Consider the following 16,968-nt stretch of genomic DNA (forward strand, 5'->3'; position numbering starts at 1 on the left):
ATGTTATTTTGGCTGATTTAAGGGGTGCAGTTTTGAAAATGGGGTGATTTATGTTTTTTTTTCACTTGTAAATCTTATGTCCGTAAAAAATAAAAGGGTGACTAAAGTTTGATGCCGACATAAAGCAGAGATCTGGGACATGAGATTTATGATATAATTTTGGTGGTCTGACTATCTGTATGCAATGCACATCATTTCAAACTTTATAAAATGCATATTTTTCAAAATTTCCACCAAATCTCCTATTTTTTCATAATTAAACACAAAACATATCAACCAAAATTTACTACTAACATGAAGTACAATGTGTTACTAAAAAAAAAAAAATCTCAAAATCACTTTAGTAAGTTAAAGCATTCCAAAGTTTTTGCCACAAAGTGACATGTCAGTTTTGAAAAATCGAGCTTGGTCAGGAAGTCAAAAAGTGCCATCGGCGGGAAGGGGTTAAACTATTATTAGCCCTCCTAAGGGACTTGATTCTGCAATAGTTTGATTTCAAGTCCCATAAACTACAATACAACTGTATTGCAATCTATGGGAGATTCACTACATTATTATTGAGGTAGGACATAGCCCAGCTTCAATAATTTTATTCCTATGGCAGGCCTGGAAGCCTTCATAAGGCTGCATGGTGCCATAGGAACAGGACGAGAGCTGCCCTGGTTTTCTAAACTTTCACTTTTGGGAGGGTTAACAGTTAGTAATGCCTTTAATCACAGTGGACTATTGATCTGGTCAACAAATGGTTAAGAAGAAAATGCATTGCACAATTTGCTAATATTTCGCTAGCACAAACACTCCATGTGTGGCTGGAAACTGGCACACACAGTAAGTTTGATAAATTACTGTATGACCATTTTATTGTTAGGGGTATGTTTGTTTTTGTTTTTTTTTTTTCCTGAACTGCTTTTACCCATACAAATGATGGTTTATTCTGGAAATTAACTGAGTGCCAACACACAGGATACAAGGATACAGCTATAGCCGCATACAGTCCCTGGCCACAATGCAGTCTTGTTGCATCAAAAAATCCAGCTGAAATTAAACTCTTGCAAATTATTATGCAATGATTTGACACCAAAGCACCAGGAATACTGTAGCCATATTTAGCATCACTATGCATAGTAAAATAATGTTTCGGGCAAATACAGATTTAAAAATGCTGCTTTCTAATAATCAAAAGGTTCTTATATGCATCAGAAGTGCCTACATCAAAAGGGTTCTCAGTTCTGCAGCCAGCTGAGATTTAAAAAAACAAACAAACCTGAATGATATCAAGTACACAAGTTGTGCACATACCTGCACCCCATGAACATGAAAAAAAGATTGTCCAGGGAGCATAAACAAAGTCAATTCTTCTGGTGACTTTTTGAAGCTTGGGGGTTCTAGTCTGATTCTGACCCCTTGGGACTGAAACCAGCTCCCACACCAGGTCGCTTCACCTCCTCCTGTTTGCACAGATGGTGTGGAAGTAGAGAGTTCATTTACACTCCCTGGAAAACCTCTTGAAAATTAGGGACATTATAGGGACCCCAAATATTAGCAGACTGGGGGGGGGGGATGATCATTTACGAGATACCTTTGGCTCCCGATGATATTTTAACTGCCAAAATAAAAACCATCACTACACGGAAAATAAAGCATTTAAGCCAAAAAAGATGGATTTTTTTGTTGCTGACAGACATTAAAAACATGCTTTATGTTCTGGCTAACCAGAGTCACCACTAGAAGGGAGTTAGGAGCTTTCTGCACAATTGTTTTTTTTTTTTTTTTTTTTTAATTCTTAAGCAGTACAAGAAAATATCAAACATTTTTCTCTCAAAATATAATAAACATGACCTAGACCCAACCCATTCCCTGGTGTAAAAAGGAAAAAAAGGTTAATAAGGTAGCAAGGTAGCCTTGTACAAAAAACACTCTAGTAGCAAAGCTCTTATGCTACAACTGTTCAATCCAGCATCTCTATTTGTTAATAAATTACTGAAACATCATCTCTTTGATATTAAATGCTCTCAACAAAAGGATTCTAAACACTCGTCCTTCCACCTCTGAAAAATGGTGTATATTTAGGGGGCATTCACCCTACTATTGGATTCCGTCAGCAGTGTCTGTGGCTATTGTCCGTTACAAGACTTTAGCAACAGACACTAGCTGGTTAGTCTGAAATTTCCATTCATTTCAATGTAATTTTATATTGTGTCCATCTGCGTCCGTTTACAACCATGTCCATTTTTTCAAGCTGACCAAAAAAAATCCTACATGCAGGACTTTTCTATCAGTTTGAAAAAACGGACGGCAAATGTCCACTATTTTTTTTTTTTCAACATTGAAGTCTATGGGCAACAGACTTCTAACAGACAGTAACTGATAGCCTGTCTCATTTTGTGTCCATTTATTTTCTGCACATGCTCAGAAAGCATAAACAGCACATACAAAAATAAAATAAATGGACAGTATAAAAAAAAAAACTGACACCGACTGATATTAACGGATTAAATGGATTGGTTAAAAAAAACAGGACACATTAACATCAGTGTGAGCTAATGTCTGTTATGATAGGTGTCTTTTTTTTTTAACCCCTTCATAATGGAATCCAATGGTAGTATGAACCTTGCCTGACAATCCAATTCTTCACGACCTGAATCCTAGTTTAAAGGGGCTCTATCAGCAAAATCCTGCAGATAGAGCCCCACATATGCGTGCATAGCCTTTAAAAAGGCTATTCAGGCACTGTAAAAGTTATATTAAACTACCCCCCTTCCCCCGTTTTAAAATAATAACTTAAAAAAGAATGTTTTCTACTTATGGAACGTGCACGCTGGGCAGGCATACAGGGTGTGGCGTCTTCTTCTTCCCCGCCTCTTCTTCCTCTGACGTCTTCGGGTCCCGTCCTCCGGCGCTTGCTCGCAGACACTGATAAAAAAAAAAAATAGCCCGGGCGCATGTGCAGTAGCACACGGCTTCTACTACGGCTACTGCGCATGCGCCCGGGCTATTTTTTTTTTTTATCAGTGTCCGCGAGCAAGCGCCGGAGGAGGACGGGACCGGAGGACATCGGAGGAAGAAGAGGCGTGGACGAAGATGAAGACACACCCTGAATGCCCGCCCAGGGTGCACGTTGCGTAAGTAGAGAACATTCTTTTTTAAGTTATTATTTTAAACCGGGGGGGGGGGGGGGGGGGTAGTTTAATTTAACATTTACGGTGCCTGAATAGCCTTTTTAAAGGCTATGCACGCATATGTGGGGCTCTATCTGCAGGATTTTGCTGATAGAGCCACTTTAAAATAACATTTGTAATATTTGTAACATATGTAACACCCTTTATGCCTCAGATCCAAAGCATCTGCGTGCTCACCCAACAATATCAACCTTCTGTTGAGTTTTCTACATGTTGCTTAAAATATACCTGACTTTTCATGAAAAGTTGAAATGGGTAGGATCTTGCTGGGCAGTCAGTAAAAGCTGACATGGTCTCCAATCACATTTTTGCTGTTAATATCCCCCATTAAGGCTGCAGCACATCTTACATTGATCTCTGAGGTTGAGAGAATGTACAATAAGGAGCAGTCTGCCCCCTCCCCTATACATTATAACTAGTTTGGTTTGTTTGCATGAAATTCTGCCAGGAGTAATTGTAAAATAGCCAACAAATAGCTGAGAAAAGCCCAAGCGAACATATTATAGAATCCAGAAAAACTAAACTAAATATATGACAAATACATGCAGGGATGAAGCAGCTAAAGAGTTCTCCGACTCAGGAATATAAATCTATGAGCACAGTTAGCAAAAATGCTTGGTTTCTGAATATCCCATCTGTAATCAAAAGTAGCCAGAAGTAGAGGCAAGTACGTAAATATTTATTTTAACATTGTAACGCTAGATTCACACTTGCATTTGGGAACTTCATCCCCCATTCCACTTAAAATAGGCAGAAGGAAAAGTTCTGCAAGCACTGAATGCAGATGTGAGGGACTGATTCTCCTCACAGCCTCCACATACACATCTGTAAACTGCTTTCTCTGAACTGAAAATGCTTTCTTTTGCACGGGATTGAACATTCAGCACATCTCACACTGGCGTTCGATCCAAAAAACTATCCGCTTAAAAAGAGGTTACCTGCCCTACCCTATATACTATAATGAAGTCTGACAGGTTCTCATCGATTATATATTGAAAGGGTAGAGTTTCCGTTTTTCAGATCCCCAAGCAGACATGAAGGATGGAAACCTGAACGCTAGTGTGAACCTAGTGTAAGCTGTAAGATGTGCATAATGTTCAATCCCGTGCAAAAGAAAACAGTTTGCAATTTCAGACCAGAGGTTCCGTGTATGGAGGCTGAGAGGAAAATCAGCCCCTCCCATCTGTATTCAATGTGTGACCCTCACCCCTCCACTCTGTCTTGTGGCTATGGACAGTAGTTCCTGCGGTAAACTGCAAATTAGAGAAAAGGGAGAAACCTAATGGAAGGAACGTGAGATTTTTCAGGCAGAAAGAAGCAAGCAACATTTTTTGGTTAACCTTCCTACAGCTTTGAACAAGCAGGACTCTGGGCGTTCACTACATCTGTGAGGGTGAATCATATCTATTCTTATCTTTTTATAAATATATTCTTTATACTGCTTAAGAAATTATATTTTTCTATGAAGTTGTTAATGCCTTATATAATCTAAGATGGCGCCTGTATTCAGGACTGTGAGAACAAAAGAAATATTATGAAGTTATCATGAGGGGGGATGTGTTATGACCATGAAGAGACTTCACGAGGTGAACATGAGCCCATCATGCACTCCAGGGACCAATCGGAGACGGACAACGCACCCGGATACAAGACACATATGCTTAAAGCCTGCCTACTATCTTATCTCTTACATTCCTGTACAGCTGTAACTTCCTTAATAAACCTCAGTGCCGTGTGAATACCCACAGCGTATTGCATGGTCTGAGATTGAAACTGAACATTGTGTCAGAATCTTTCTTAGTGAGCGCGCTCATGCATGACTGATTTGGAGCAGGTGACTGACCATTAGAAGTGACCCGTACATTGGCGGAAGTCACGACCCCATCACATCTAGATCCACTATCTTGGTCTTGTTGTACAGCAAAGATTCTTGGCTTTACAACAAGACCAATATCATATCTGTATCCCCCCAGATTGAGAGATATCACTGGTTCAATTAGAGGTGCATAGACTCGCAATTTCAATTTAATCAGTGTGCAGGATAACACAAACCGCTGACAGTGCAGGGAGAGAAGAATGATTCGCTTGTCCCTTCAGATGACCCCAGGGGAGGGGGTACCATCGATTTTTTTTCATGATATCACCTCCCATTATCAGTCAGAAGTATACTTGCCATTTAACCCCTTATATGCTGCATTCAATGCTGACTGCAGCACCCAGGGAATCGTTATTAAAAAAAACAAAAAAAAAAACAGCATTTTTTCCCCTCGGTTAATTGGAGAAAATACACAATTGGTATCATCATATATGAAAAAATCCCTAAAATAAAATTACTATGCTATAACGACATGATAAACGCCATAAACATTAAAATTCAGATGCCAGAATTGATGTTTTCTGATCATCTCACCTCTCAAAAACAAAAACTGATCAAAAATATTACACACCCACAAATTACAAGTTCTCTTATAGATACATTGAAATAAAATACAAAAAGCTATGAAAACTGGAAAGCAGAGAGATATAAATTTTAACTGGTTTAAGGCTAAAGGGTGTGCGATCGCTAAAATGCACTTAAGGTGCCAGAGTTGATAACATATATATTATATATGCATGCATGCCAATAACATTTATGTGACTGTTAGGGCTTTATTAAAGGCCAAGCTGTCTATAAAGTTCGAGACCATTTAAAGTAAAAAATGTCCTACATAATAATAAATCTGAAATTATTTATTATGGGAAGTCTCCCAGGCTTGTCATAGGAATATTACTGACCCGCCTCAATAGTAATGTAGCAAACCTCCCATAGACTGCAATACAGTAAAATAACAATAAAATAGTAAAAAACAAAACAAAAGGTTCAAATCACACTCCCCCTTTCTCTAGAATGCATATGTAAAACAAAAAAACACTGTAAAACATATGCATGTTAATCTCCATGTCCAAAAAAGTCTAGTCTACAAAACGTTAAATATTTTTCTTGTGCGGTGAATGCCATAGCAAGAAAAAACTTAAAAGTACCAAACGGAATTTTTTCCTGTTTTGCCTGTGATAAAAAAAAGAAAAGAAAAAAGCCTCGGCGGGAAGGGGAGAATTTTTTGTCACCTCTCCCAACCTAATTTTTTTTGTGTGTCTAAGGGGTCAAGATGAAAGAGGACTTGTCACATTCCCCTCAGTTTTATCCATTTTATTAACCCCTTCCCGACATCTGCCGTACTAGTATGGCAGCCACCATAGCCGCCGGGTGTCTGTTTAATACAGCAGACACCCAGCACTAATGTCAGCATTGATCGTAGGTATTGCCTTTCTAGCACCTCTGTCAAAGCTGAATGAGGCGCCATTTTACCGGGGGCACATGGGAGCTGCCACTTTGCCGTTGATTGCCAGCACCCGGAGCAAGCTCCAGAGGAAAGCGTCACGTTAGCATGACAGCTGGGAGCCTTGTGAAGGCTCCCAGACCTGTTTGTGCTTTTCTATTGCAGGCTACTCTATTTAGCCTGCAATAGAAATTCCAGTATTTTGCAATGCCTTAGCATAGTAATGCATTGCATTAGTGTTCAGACCCCCTAGGGGGTCTAATGAATGCATAAAATTTTATATAAAAAAAAAAAGTTGAACTCATCCCCCCCTTTCCCTAGAATACTTATAAAAGTACTTAAATACTGTGAAACACATACACATTAGGTATCCCTGTGTCCGAAAACACCCAGTCTAGAAATCTATAAAATATTTTTCCCATACAGTAAACGCCGTAGCAGGGAAGGGGGATCAAAAAGCCAAACCGCCTTTTTTTTCCACTGTTTTGCAATAACTATTCACCAAAATGGTATAACTGAAAAATAGACCTAGTCCCGTTTGGGGAAAAAAAAACAAAAAAAAAAACGGCATCAGCTGGTGCCAGGAGCAAGAGTCTCATACACATGCATACATTTAAATGTTATTTTTGGGCTATAATCAGACAGCCCTCGGCAATGATTTTGCTTATTCAGGATCACAGGAATCATGCCAATGTATAGAATATGGGTATTGTATGGAATGTATAGAATATGGGTATTATTGAGTAAGCTGCTCAAACTCACCTACAGGAACACTGAATATACATTTGGTATCGGATTTCAAATATATGTCATTTTAGGAAGCACATTTCTAACTTTTTTTTTTTTTCCCCACCGGGCCAAAAAGGCCAAATATGTTGCTAGTGAAAAGACTAGAGAAGATTAACATTGTACACAAATTCTAGACCTACTTTAATGGTTTTGGTTTGAAGTCTTAGTCCATTCAAAGTGTTGATGGCCTTCTCCGCATCCTTGGGGTCAATGTAGTTTACAAAACCATAACCCAAACTTTGTCCTGAACAAAAAAAAAAAAGCCATGGTTTAGGATACAAACCAAAGAGTAACAATTAGTATGTAGCCATTTGCCTGGCCTCTTTATGATAATATATAAAAATATATATTTCCATATAACAGGTATCTCAAAGACACAAGATGCTGCATTCAAACATTATGAAGGCATACATTAACACAAGTCTCTAAAAAGACTAAAAGAAGTTGCATTGGCATAATTAAATCAATTACACTTTTAGTTACAAGCATTAAACAATGCCAATACCCCTAAGGCTTGCCACCTTTTCAATAAACACACAAACTTGAAATATGCACTATATATTTAACAGTAGAAACAAACATATAATCCAATGGCTATACAGCATTGAAAAAGTCCAATGAAGTACTAGAAAGAAATTTCACCAATCTTACATATACATCAGTGTTTGCTCGAGTGAGCAGTATCGTCTCTTTGTTCTGTTGGTAACCAATACCAATGCTACCAGCTGCCTAAAGCTAAAGGCCCCAACGTAGCGAACCACAGGAAAGAAAATGCTGTGTAAACAACTCTGAGTGTCAACTGCTTTTTTTCTCTTCATTGTTTGTCATTCCATTTTCATAGTTTTCCTCTGCTGACTTTTTTTTCCCTATTATACCTATATGGAAGACACAAACGTTTCTGCTGGTATAATTGACATGCTGAGAGTTTCAAAAAAGTGTGCGTTTTTGAAAAGACAGCATTTTCGGTGCAGATTTTTTGTCTGTAATTTGTGGATATGGTATAGGTAAGTTCCCCGGGGATTTTTCGACCGGATTTTGACGTGAAGGCAGACTCAGAATCTGGTCCAAAACTTGGCTAGCCGTGACTGGATGCCGATGCAGTGCACCAGCATTCCGCTCTGGACTGGGCCAAAATGAATGGGCCTAGGCAGGAGGAGAGTGTCGCGCCACAGACTCCGCAGCGGATTCAGCCGCAGGATCCATGACAAGAATGGTCAGGTCACTTCTTTTTTCCGCTAATAGGTTTTGGCAGCGGATTTTGAAGTGGAATCCACGTCAAAATCTGCTGCCAAAAAACTCCATGTGAACTCAGCCTAAGCCAGAATCCCATCCACTTTGCATTTTGTTGAAGAGAAAAAAAGGAGCTTCAGTTTTCTAGAGAAACTCACATTACCTCTGCCAAGTCCAATTCTTTGCATAAATCAGCCCACTGATCCTTGTGCCTGCCGTCCATTAAAGTGCTGTCACAAAGGGGCCACACGGTGGCTCAGTGGTTAGCACTGCAGCCCTGCAGCGCTGGAGTCCTGGTGTTCAAATCCCACCATGGGCAAAAAAACATCTGCAAGGAGTTTGTATGTTCTCCCCGTGTTTGCATGGATTTCCATCCCATATTCCAAAAAAAAAAAAAAAAGACATACTGATAGGGAAAAACGTACATTGTGAGCTCTATGTGGGGCTCACAATCTACATTTAAAAAAAAAAAAAAAAGTGCTGTCACAAAACTGTACATTGCCATCTTGTTCTGCCCTGCTACTAGCATCCTTAGTACTGAGATACTGAGAGAAGACATCTGGACTTAAAGAGGACCTTTCATCAAATCGGGCCCATGCAGTTTTATATACTGCTGGAAAGCTGACAGTGCGCTGAGTTCAGCGCACTGTCGGCTTTCCCGATCTGTGCCCGGTGTAGAGCGCTATCGGTCCCGGGACCGTAGCGCTTTAGTGTCAGAAGGGCGTTTCTGACTGTTAGCCAGGAACGTCCTTCTGCCCAGCAGCGCCTATCGCGCTGTACTGTGGAGCGGGTAGGAACGCCCCCTACCGCTGCTTACATAGCTCGTCCATAGACAAGTATTATCAGGAGAGGGAGGGGGCGTTCCTCCCCGCTCACACTGTACAGCGCGATAGGCACCGCGAGGCAGAAGGGCGTCCCTGGCTAACAGTCAAACGCCCTTCTGACACTAAAGCGCTACGGTCCCAGGACCGATAGCGCTCTACACCGGGCACAGATCGGGAAAGCCGACAGTGCGTTGAATTCAGCGCACTGTCAGCTTTCCAGCAGTGTATAAAACTGCATGGGCCCAATTTGATGAAAGGTCCTCTTTAATACAGCTTGTAATTTTGTATCTCCTCCCTCTGTCAGATAGTTCTCCGCTGCTGTAGTGTGTCAAAGACAAGCGTTACACATTTTAAGGGGTTGTCCAGGATAAATTGAAGTTTCCCTACTATGGTGATCCCATATTAATATATAAATATAATATATATTTTTTTAAATTACTAGATGCAGTTATACCGAACATGTTAATTTTGTTTTGTTTATTGTTTTATGTAAAATAGAGGGGGAAGGAAGTGATTTCAATTATTTGTGTGTTTATTAAAGTTTTCTCTTTTTAGCCCTTCTTCCTGTCAGGACACTGGATTAGAGCAAAAAAAACAAATACGCAACGGAAGCACATCACGACATTTCCTCAGCGTTTTTCATTGAATTTTCCTCTTCAAACTTCCTGCTCTTATTATACCAATGGGGAAAGCGCCAGCATTTCCACAAGTATAACTGATATGGTGAAATTTTCAAAAAGCAGCTTTTCCACTGTGGATGTTTTTCTGCAATGTGTGGATGTATTAGCCAGAATCCCATTCACTTTGCAGGTACTGTAAAACACAGTTTTTCTTTGGTGCAGCATTTTCAAAACAGCAAAAAGTGCTGGGTTTCCACAGCATGGAACTTCAGCCTTACGAAGCAGGTCCCATTGAACTTGAATGAACTTTGAGAAACTTTAACTTACCTAAGTGATTTTGAGGCTGCTTTATATTGGCATTCCTTTTAATCGTTCTTTAATTTGTTTGGGCACTGTTTGCATGCACACGGTAGCATGCGGAAAAGGCCACTTTGAAAAGCAGATTTTGCTGGATTAGTTTTGAGGTGCCATGTTTCATTTGCAACACTGCTGGAGTACCAGTACAATGGAAAGAAACCCTCCAAAAGTGAACCCTATTTTGGAAACTACTCCTCCACCCCTAAAGGAAAATTTCAAGGGATATAGTGAGCATTTTGACCCCACATCTGCTTCATATGTTCATATGTGTAGCTGAAAGATATTGGGCCATCAAGAAAATGTAAAAAAATAAGATAAAATAAAAATTAAGCCCTTTTCTATATAACATGATTAAAAAAAAAAAAAAACCTAAAAAAAATTAAACTATATTGAAATAGCCACATCCGTAACAACCTATACAGTAGAAGTGAAACCGTTAATCTGCATGGTGAATGCCAAAAAAAAACAAAAAAAAAACGTGGTGGCTCAGTGGTTAGCACTGCAGCCTTGCAACGCTGGAGTCCTGGGTTCGACTCCTCCACAGACAACATCTGCAAGGAGTTTGTATGTTCTCTCCATGTTTGCGTGGATTTCCTCTCTATACTGATAGGGCTCACAGTTTACATTTTTCCCTACATGGGATTCACAATCTACATTAAAAAAAAAAAAAATGTGATTGAAAATGTCATATGTAACCCCCAAAACAGTACCAATAAAAAGCACAGGCCATCCCACAAAAAAATATGCCATCAACCGTCAGCCGAAATATAAAAATATTACGCATCTCAGAAGATGGTGAGGCAACAATAATTGATGTACCCAAATCAGTTTGTTCGGCAAGATCAGTAATTCATTAAAAAAATAAAAAAAAATTCGAGGGAAGGGAGGGAATATATAATCTGTGTGAGCTTATACCAGGGTACACCCCAGATTTAGAGCTTATGAGTGAAAAGACACCAGAAGTGACCACCAGCATGATCTACCAATCTGAGCTACTGAAATAGTAGGGAATTTGGTGTACCCAATGTACTTCACACAGCTTTTTCTCCTTTATCCTGAGGCAACGTTAAATGTTAAAATCTGTGAAACAACTCTTGGGTCAAAATGCTCACTCTGCCCCTTGAAAAATTCTTTGATGGGTGTAAGATAGCAAATCATTACCTCCGGTGTTTCGGATTTTCTCAACGCAGGTAGAGATGAGCAAACACTATTCAAAACTGCAGTTTCGAATAGCACGCACTTATAGGAATGAAGGGACACAGCCGGCAGGCAGGGGGTTAAGCGGCCGGCGGCAAAGTCTGCTGGCCGCTTCCATTCATTCCTATGGGAGCGTGCTATTCGATACGGCAGTTTCGAATAGTGTTTGCTCATCTCTAAACGCAGGTTAAATAATTTCAGTTTTATTGAAAGGGTTTTTCTGACGAAGCGATACCAAAATGTATCATATTAGCTATATACCAGGGCTGGTTTTGGGACTTTTTTTTTCCCCACACTTTTTTGTATATTAATAGGGCATTTAGGCAGCTTTCTTACAGGCGTTTTACAGCACTTTTCAGGCAAAATCACACATCACCTGTAGACTGTTTCAGTACAACTCCAATACCACCAAATATATATTTTTATCTACATTTTAACCATATATATATATATATATATATATATATATATATATATATATATATATATATATATATATCTCAACTTTGCTCCCATAGTGCTGCAGATATATATATAATTATATATCATATCAAACTTCAGAATTTTTTCCTAGCTGAAAAATGTAGCTTCAGGAATTTGAGGGTCCATTCACATGGAATTTTTTGGTGTGGAAAAAATCCGTTTCAGGAAATGTTTTTGAAGCGATTTTTGAGGCTTTTTAGTTTTTGTTTTTCTTCCAGCACAGTGTATGGACCTTGAAAAAAACTGCTAGCGGTTTCTCCCAAATCCACGATGTGGATTTTCAGCCTCCCATTGACTGCATTGGTTTTTGCAGGCAGAATCTGCCTGAAGGAAGCTTTTTTTCCGCTACCGGAAAAATAAAGCAAGAGGAACCCCTAGAACTTTATGGTGAGGAGTTTTTTCCACATTGATTCTGACGCAGATTCAGCGTCAAAATCAGCGCCCAAAAACTGCATGTGAATGGACCCTAACGCGGTTTTTCCTCTTAACCAAATTATACGTCAAATTCCACATTCAAATGTGTATTTGTTTCATAGTAATTATGACATATGTATTCAAGGGAAAGGGGGTGACTGAACACACACACACATATATATGTATATATTATATATATAAAAAAAAATAATATATATATATATATATATATATATATATATATATATATATATATATATATATATATATATACACACACACACATTTGATTTTTTACCATTCTTTGAAGTACAGTGTATATCGGGAAGAAGTTAAACGTGTCTGCTATCAATAAGCAAGTGACTAAGCAAATCATGAAATTTTCATCTTTCTAGATGAGAAACATGGAGTCGTGAAGTGTTTAACTGCTTTGAGTATGTATTTGCATTTACTGTTTTGTTAGGGTCCATTCACATGGAGGAAAATGGTGAGGAATCTGCTAGCAGAAAAGAGAACCCATTGAAGTCAATGGGAGGCTTTTTTCAGCATGGAAATTCCACAAATTCCTCACCATTTTCCTCCATGTGACTAGCAGAAAAAGAAACCCATTGTAGTCAATGGGAGGCTTTTTTTTTCAGCGCTGTAATTCCACACCATTTTCCTGCGGGTGAATAGACCCTCAAATGCCACTGCCCATGCTAGGCTCTCAGAGAACCAGAAAGCAAGTTATGTCCAGAATAAATTATATCCCTTCTCCTTTCACGAAGCAGAAGTTCTACTGTATCCCCATGATTTTTAGGAATTTACCAGGGAGTGTTTTCTGATTGTAATTCCACTTTATTTTTGTTTAGTTTCAAGTAATAACAGTACAGTATACAAATAGAACCATATAAGGAAATACAAGAACAATACATGACATCTTATGCATCTAACACATACACAGAACAACTAGAATTGTAGCAGAAGATAAAACAAAACGAGAAAGGGGGGGGGGGGGAGGGCGTCGGGGGTAATTACAATTGGCACCCAATAGATCCAAGCCAACAAACAATCCAGGGTCAAGAGCAGAACAGGTTGCTACATGAGTCCCAAGCAGTCCATTTTACACAGAATTTAGCAACAGAATGATTCAGATGAGTTGTGAGATGGAACAAAGATCTTGGGTATATGAGTCCCAACATGAGGTAGGGGGCGATCTGAGCCAGTGCACAGCAAACATTTAGCAGCGGTCAGAATGTGGAGGAACAGTCGACACACTGTTTACTCACATTCGCTGGTTCACACGGGGACATGGACGCTGATTTTGACAGCTGATTTCGCGGCCAAATCAGCCTCTATAAAATGTAGCCCTATGTGAATTGCTAGCTTTTTTTTTTCTGCTAGCTTTTTTATTGCTAGCTTTTTTTGCGAGCAGAAAAAGAAGCAACATGGCGTTTAACGCCTGAAAAAAATGAATAGGAGTCTATGGGGCACTGAAAAAACCGCTAGCGTTTTTTGGTTGCTTATTTTTTCAGCTGTTTTGGCAAAAACAGCGACTGAAACCGCTAGCGGTTTTTTTTATCATGTACTTTTTTGTAATGCAAAAAAAAAAAAGCTTCAAAAAAACAGTGACTGAAAAAGCGTCAAAAACAGTGTCAAAAACAGCGTCCAATGCAAAAAACAGTGTCCAAAAAAAGCGACGCTGAAAAATCAGTTGCAAAATCAGCTAGGCTTTTTTCACGTGTGAACATATTAACCACTTCCAGGCAGCCCGTTGGCTTTTTACATTAGGAAGGTGGTTGCCTTGTTCTGCAAGGATGCACCGGTACATCCAAGCAGATTTCAGCAGCCGCATAAATCGTGCAGCTGCTGAAATGGAGAGTCGGCTGTAACTTCAGCTGGAGCTCCTAGAGAGAAGGCCTTACCGATCGCGGTGTACACAGCACTCAATGAGCACTGCATACACCGCTTTGGGCATGGTCATGATGTGGCTGCCCTCTGACCCAGCAGTCACGTAATTCGCCAGGATCAGCATGTGTTGGGGCTGCTGCATTCTTCCTGCAACTGGGCCTATATGTACCAGCCCCAGTTACAAGGAATGGGAAATCATAAGTCATAAAATAAGGAGAATGGGCATGCTTCTCTACATGTTGCACCCTAGGCGTTCCAGGACGGTTAAGACACTGGGTCATGTGATTAGAACCAGCACCCAGTCACTGACTCCTCTCCAGTTTTTAACACTAGTTGTATGTACTATGGGAAGTGAGGGGGATGGAGGGGAAGGGTCGACTTCACTATATTTAGCCAGCCCTCCTAACTCAGGTAACTGGTATCAGAACCCCTAAGTTGAACATGTAAACCCTTCCCCCAGATGGGTAGTAAAAAAAAAAAGTCTTCAGGAATTTGAAGCAGATTTTGAAGATTCTGAAAATGTGCTCCAAATCGGATTCAAAAATAGTTGAACAAATTTGCCTCATTTGCCTAAAGAGTGAACAGGACACTTTTCTGCCACCTGAAAAATGCAGCTCCAAATGCTGTCTAATTCATGCAAATCCAATACCCACTTTGCGGAAGAAATCGCAGCGTGGACACGCTGCAATTTGCAAAGCCGCAGCAGGCTTTCCCGTAGATATAATGAACAACAACAAAAGCAAACAAAGGCTTAAAGGTGAAAACCCAATTGCTGATAAGAAAAATTGGCAAAAGACAGGATCACCATAAAAATATTGTATTAATAAATAATCAAATCTAAAAAAAACACCAAAATTGTAGTTCATATAAATATCAAAAATACTGGCTTAATATAGGAGGACCAACACATCACAAAATCCGGTGAGTGGCAGGCAACAATGAACTGTAAAATATAAACATGCAAAAGTGTAACAGTGTATAAAACAATAATATTATAATGTATCAGCTGGAAAGTATATGCACAAAAAAATTATATATAGTAGCAATACCCCTAAATAGAGAGAGAACTCAGTGTAGGTGTATAAGGGAATACACACATGTAGCCATATACACAAGTGAAAGCATGGTAGCTAAATAATGAGGTGAGTGCAAGGCTGAAAAGACATTACAAGCAAGACATGACACAAAGATTAACAAATGAACAACACAGTACACAATATATTGCAAAAATACTGAATATGCCTACCAAAGACCGGAACGCCCGATGCGCGTTTCACCACAAAGCCATCCGTGGTGAACCGCTCGTCTCTTTGGTAGGCATATTCCGTATTATTTTTGCAATATATTGTGTTCAAAGTCGTTCATTTATTAATCTTTGTGTCATGCCTCACTTGTAATGTCTTTTCAGCCTTGCACTCACTTCTTTAGCTACATGCTTCCACTTGTGTATATGGCTACATGTGTGTATTCCCTTATACACCTACACTGAGTTCTCTCTCTATTTAGGGGTATTGCTACTATATTTTTTATTTTTTGTGCATATACTTTCCAGCTAGCTGACATTATAATATTATTGTTTTATACACTTTGTTACACTTTTGCATGTTTATATTTTACAGTTCATTGTTGCCTGCCACTCACCGGATTTTGTGGTGTGCTGGTCCTCCTATATTTAGCCAGTATTTTTGATATTCATATGAACTACAATTTGTGGTTTTTTTATATTTGATTATTAATACAATATTTTTATGGTGATCCTGTCTTGACAATTTTTCCCGTAGATATAATGTTAAGAGAAAGTCCGCAGAGGAAAACTCTTAAAAGCACTGCAGAAAGAACTGCAATGCGTTCATGCAACGGTTCTTTCTGCAGCGCTTTAGTGCTGCAATTACGGCCCTTGGGGCCTTAGCCTAAGAGAGCCGTCACGCGGAGTATACACGCCGCTCATTCTGAATGTAAAACACGTTCAGAATGAGCGCGTAAAAACCAGCTCCCATTGACTTGAATGGGTGCCGGCATATAAGTGCTACCCATTGAAATCAATGGGAGGATTTTTTCCCTACTGTTTTCAATGTGATATGCGCGTTTGAGAGTCTTATTTTTACACGTGTATTTTTTAACTGTGTATTTTGCCAAAATGAGCAAGCGTTTACTCCATGAAGGCTCCCTAAAACCAGCCTCCATTTTAAATGGGAGTCAGATGCAGATTTTGTCTCTAGCTGACTTTGTTCAAGCTAGCAGAAAAATAAGCATCATGCTTATTTTCAGGCAGTTTCTCCCTGAATTTCCATGGAAGTGATGGGAGGCAGAAAACGGAGGCTAGCAGGTGTGAAATTTGACATGGAATTTGGTCAAGAGGAAAAATCAGCTTTAAATTCCTGAAGTTGAATTTTTCAGCTAAGAAAAAAATCCAGAAGTTTGATTTTTACTAGGAAAATTTCCTCTAAATGTTGAGAGAATCAGGTGGTCACAGATTGTGACATGCAATGGGAGCCACTCTTCTGTTTTCTTCTTCTAGCTAGCGGAAAAAAGAAGAGACATGCCTATCATGCCGCAAATTCCGCAGCTGACTCAGCTGCGGCGTCCATGGTGCGAGACTCCCTCCTGATTAGGCCCATTCATTTGGGCCTAATCTGGAGCAGAATGATATGACGGGATACCGATGCAC

General features: G+C 39.5%; 1 protein-coding gene across 10 annotated transcripts in view; it reads right to left on the minus strand.

Annotated features, from left to right (window-relative positions):
• ELAVL2 (ELAV like RNA binding protein 2) overlaps window positions 1-16,968 on the minus strand; it is a 133,172-nt gene that overhangs the window by 41,864 nt on the left and 74,340 nt on the right. For 6 of the 10 annotated variants that reach the window (XM_075279561.1, XM_075279639.1, XM_075279585.1 and 3 more), the window contains one exon: window positions 7,426-7,522. In XM_075279561.1, the coding sequence (XP_075135662.1) occupies window positions 7,426-7,522 (97 nt within the window). Of the gene's footprint in view, window positions 1-7,425; window positions 7,530-16,968 lie in introns of all 10 variants that reach the window. The other 4 variants (XM_075279631.1, XM_075279622.1, XM_075279614.1 and 1 more) reach the window with 1 other exon arrangement.

Source organism: Leptodactylus fuscus, chromosome 1 (genome assembly GCF_031893055.1).
Source record: "Leptodactylus fuscus isolate aLepFus1 chromosome 1, aLepFus1.hap2, whole genome shotgun sequence".
NCBI lineage: Eukaryota > Metazoa > Chordata > Amphibia > Anura > Leptodactylidae > Leptodactylus > Leptodactylus fuscus.